A 3995-nucleotide genomic window follows, 5' to 3' on the forward strand; every position below is an offset into this window, starting at 1 on the left:
ATTGTCTCCTCAGTTGAATGACACGATTACTTTTAGACCCGAGCTTGGCCACTTTGATCCAAAAATTGAAAGAACTTTAACTCGTATAAGTCAAGCTCGACGCCAGCTAGCTTTTGTGAATAGTGAATCGGGTTCCCTTGAGGATCACTCCCATTCACTATCACCGCCAATCCATGACCATCATTCTCCAATCAACAAGGAGACTCTATATTCATCTATGGAGAGTACTAAATTATCTTTGAGTGACTTTAGGTGACACCGTCATGGTGGACCCACCTCGAAGGATCACCTTGAAGGAAGCCGGAGCTCCCGATCTTAACTTGCAACCGCTTCAGATTCTATATCCGGCCTTGGACCCAAATTTCGAGCTTAAGTCTGGCACAATTAACTTGCTCCCCAGATACAATGGACTACCTGAGGAAGATCCTCTGAAGCACCTTAAGGATTTCCAATTTGCATGTGCAACTGCGAGAAGACATGGGGCGGATGAAGCTGCGGTGTTGGTTTTCGCTTTTCCTTTCTCTTTGGAGGGAAAAGCGAAGGAGTGGTTTTATACTCAGCCGGGTGAAGTTAGATCCAATTGGGACTTGTTGCGAAAAGAATTTTTGGAAAAGTTATACCCTCCCCAGAAAACAGACAAGCTGCCAAGAGAGATCTCTATTGCAAAAGATTCAAGAAGTTGCTGGAGGCTTGCCCTCACCACCGGATTGATGAGTTGGTTCTGATCAGTTATTTCTGTCAAGGAATGCACCACGAAAACAAGCTTCTCCTAGATGCCGCGAGTGGAGGGTCATTGACAAAAAACAAGACCGCTGCAGAAGCATGGGAAGTTATATCGGATCTAGCAGACTCAACTCAACACTCAAGGGCAAGGAGTCCACAACCAAAAGCCTTGAGTGAGGTTTCTCCCTCCGGAGATGCAATTTTGACTAAGACCCTCGGTGAGATGACGATTTTGTTGAGGCAAATCACCCAAGGGCAACAAATCCCTCAAGCTTTGATAAATGCTCCACCCCAACCTCCACGGATAGAAGGACCATCAAGGATATGTGGTGTTTGTGCTTGTAATACTTATTACACCGATGAGTGCCCTCAAATTCAAGAGGACACTACATTGGCGGTTGCTAACCCTTATCCGCAAAGACCCAATTACAACCAAGGATCCTACCCACAAAGAGGTAATCAAAACCAAGGGTGGAGAGATAACTCAAACCAAAGGTGGAACCAAGCTCCCCAAGCTCAACCTAGCCAAAATGCTCAAGTCTACTACCATAAACACCCACAAGGTCAACCACAATACCAATAACCATACCAGCAACCCTCACAACCTCAACCTCAAGTGAAGTATCAACATCCAAATAGTAGATCCAATCCTTCTCAAGTTAACCAAGCCCCTCCTTCCAATCAATCCCACATGAATGACATAATTCACACTTTCTTGCAAGAATAAAGAGAGTTCCATAAGAAACAAGATGCTTACATGGCTACAATAGCCGAAGCCCTTACCCGTTTAAATCTCCCTCCTCAAACTACACAAAGCACCCAACAAGCTTCAACCTCAAGTAGTTTGCCCTCCCAACCTCAACCCAATCCTAAAGGAAGCATAAATGCCATTACTCTTAGAAGTGGTACTAAGTTAGATAAGAATGTGGCTATACCTTCAAAGTTGAGTGAGGAAGTAAACAATGAGGAGGTAGAAGATGAAGTGGAGATGATGAAGGGTGAAGAAGAAAATATTGACAAAGGTGAGGCAGAACCACCAAAGGTCAAGGAGGCTAAGAGAAAAACTTTGCTTGAAGAGCCTTTGCCGATTCCATTCCCAACTCTGGCCAAGAAAGCAAAGAAACAAGAAGATCTTGACCCCACTGTGGTGGAAGTTTTTGAGAAAGTTGAAGTTACTGTCCCTCTCTTTCAAGCCATTCAACAAGTGCCGAAATATGCCAAGTTTCTCAAGGATGTTTGCACTCACAAAGACAAGCTTGGCAACCTCAAAAGAAAGCCGGTAGATGATTCTATCTCTTCTTTACTTCTCGAAAAATGCAATGATCCCGGCCCATGTTTGGTGACTTGTTTGATTAGTGAGATTAAGTTCATGGACTGTATGTGTGATTTGGGGGCATGTGTGAGTATCACGCCACTCTCCATCTATGAAAGATTGAACTTATCTCCCCTAAAGAGGTCCGATGCAAGGTTTGTATTAGCCGACAAGAGTATTGTGTCAGTTGTGGGGATTGCAGAGAATGTCATAGTTAATATTCAAGGATTGCTCTTTCCAGTTGATTTTTACATTTTGGAGACTCCTCCCATTGACTCAACAAAACCATCATCAATACTCCTTGGAAGACCATTCTTGAAGACGGCCCGTTTCAGGCTAGATGCACACTCGGGAGTCTATTCTTTTGAGTCGGATGCAAGTTAGTTGGTGGACGAAATTGTATCTCTTTATGGAATATGATAATAGAGCCTGGTCCAAAATCAACTTCACAACTTCGTTCAACTAACCAGCAAGTGCACTGGGTCGTCCAAGTAATACCTTACGTGAGTAAGGGTCGATCCCACGGAGATTATTGGCTTGAAGCAATCAATGTTATTTTATTAATCTTAGTCAGGAGGCTAAGATAGTTATTGGGATTTATTTGTAAAAGGTCAAACTACAAACTACTTAAAATTGTAAGTTAAAATAATAGGGAATGATAGAGTTACTTGTTTATAAAGGATTGTGGAATATGTTGGGGTTTTGGAGATGCTTTGTCCTTTGATTTCAACTCTTCCTTGAAATCTTCTTCTCACACGCAGGTTCCTTCCATGGCAAGCTCTCTGTAGGGTGTCACCGTTGTCAATGGCTACCTCCCATCCTCTCAGTGAAAACGTTCCTATGCTCTGTCACAGCACGGCTAATCATCTGTCGGTTCTCAATCAGGTTGGAATAGAATCCCTTGATTCTTTTGCGTCTGTCACTAACGCCCAGCCCTCAGGAGTTTGAAGCACGTCACAGTCATTCAATCCCAGAATCCTACTCGGAATACCACAGACAAGGTTTAGACTTTCCGGATTCTCATGAATGCCGCCATCAATCCAGCTTATACCACGAAGATTCTGATTAGGGAAGCTAAGAGAAATTCATTCAATCTGATGTAGAACGGAGGTGGTTGTCAGGCACACGTTCATGGGTTGAGGAAGGTGATGAGTGTCACGGATCATCACCTTCTTCACAATTAAGCGCGAATAAACATCTTAGATAAGAACAAGCGTGTTTGAATGGAAAACAAAGGAATTGTATTAAATCATCGAGACGCTGCAGAGCTCCTCACCCCCAACAATGGAGTTTAGAGACTCATGCCGTCACAAAGTATGTAATTCAGATCTGAAAATGTCATGAGGTCCAAGATATGTCTGTAAAAGTTGTTTAAATAGTAAACTAGTAACCTAGGTTTACAGAAAATGAATAAACTAAGATAATTGGTGCAGAAATCCACTTCTGGGGCCCACTTGGTGTGTGCTGGGGCTGAGACTAAAGCTTTCCACGTGAAAAGGCCTTTCTTGGCGTCAAACTCCAGGTTATGACGTGTTTTGGGCGTTCAACTCCGGATCATGACGTTTTTCTGGCGTTTAACTCCAGACAGCAGCATGAACTTGGCGTTTAACGCCAAGTTACGTCGTCTATCCTCGCGCAAAGTATGGACTATTATATATTGCTGGAAAGCCCTGGATGTCTACTTTCCAACGCCGTTGAGAGCGCGCCAATTGGACTCTTGTAGCTCCAGAAAATCCATTTCGAGTGCAGGGAGGTCAGGATCCAACAGCATCAGCAGTCCTTTTTCAGCCTAAGTCAGATTTTTGCTCAACTCCCTCAATTTCAGCCAGAAAATACCTGAAATCACAGAAAAATACACACACTCATAGTAAAGTCCAGAAATATGATTTTTGCCTAAAAACTAATATTATTCTACTAAAAACTAACTGAAACATGCTAAAATCTACATGAAATTACTCCC

At 43.0% G+C, this 3995-nt stretch overlaps 1 protein-coding gene across 1 annotated transcript; it reads left to right on the top strand.

Annotated features, from left to right (window-relative positions):
• The first annotated feature begins 1480 nt into the window (after positions 1-1480).
• On the top strand, positions 1481-2419 carry LOC130966065 (uncharacterized). Its single transcript, XM_057890827.1, has one exon. The coding sequence runs from the start codon at positions 1481-1483 to the stop codon at positions 2417-2419; it is 939 nt and encodes a 312-aa protein (XP_057746810.1).
• The last annotated feature ends 1576 nt before the right edge of the window (positions 2420-3995 follow it).

The sequence above is a fragment of the Arachis stenosperma genome, chromosome 3 (assembly GCF_014773155.1).
Source record: "Arachis stenosperma cultivar V10309 chromosome 3, arast.V10309.gnm1.PFL2, whole genome shotgun sequence".
Lineage (NCBI taxonomy): Eukaryota > Viridiplantae > Streptophyta > Magnoliopsida > Fabales > Fabaceae > Arachis > Arachis stenosperma.

Coding starts and splice junctions, on each gene's coding strand:
- LOC130966065 (XM_057890827.1), top strand. CDS start 1,481: ATGGCTACAATAGCCGAAGCCCTTACCCGTTTAAATCTCCCTCCTCAA.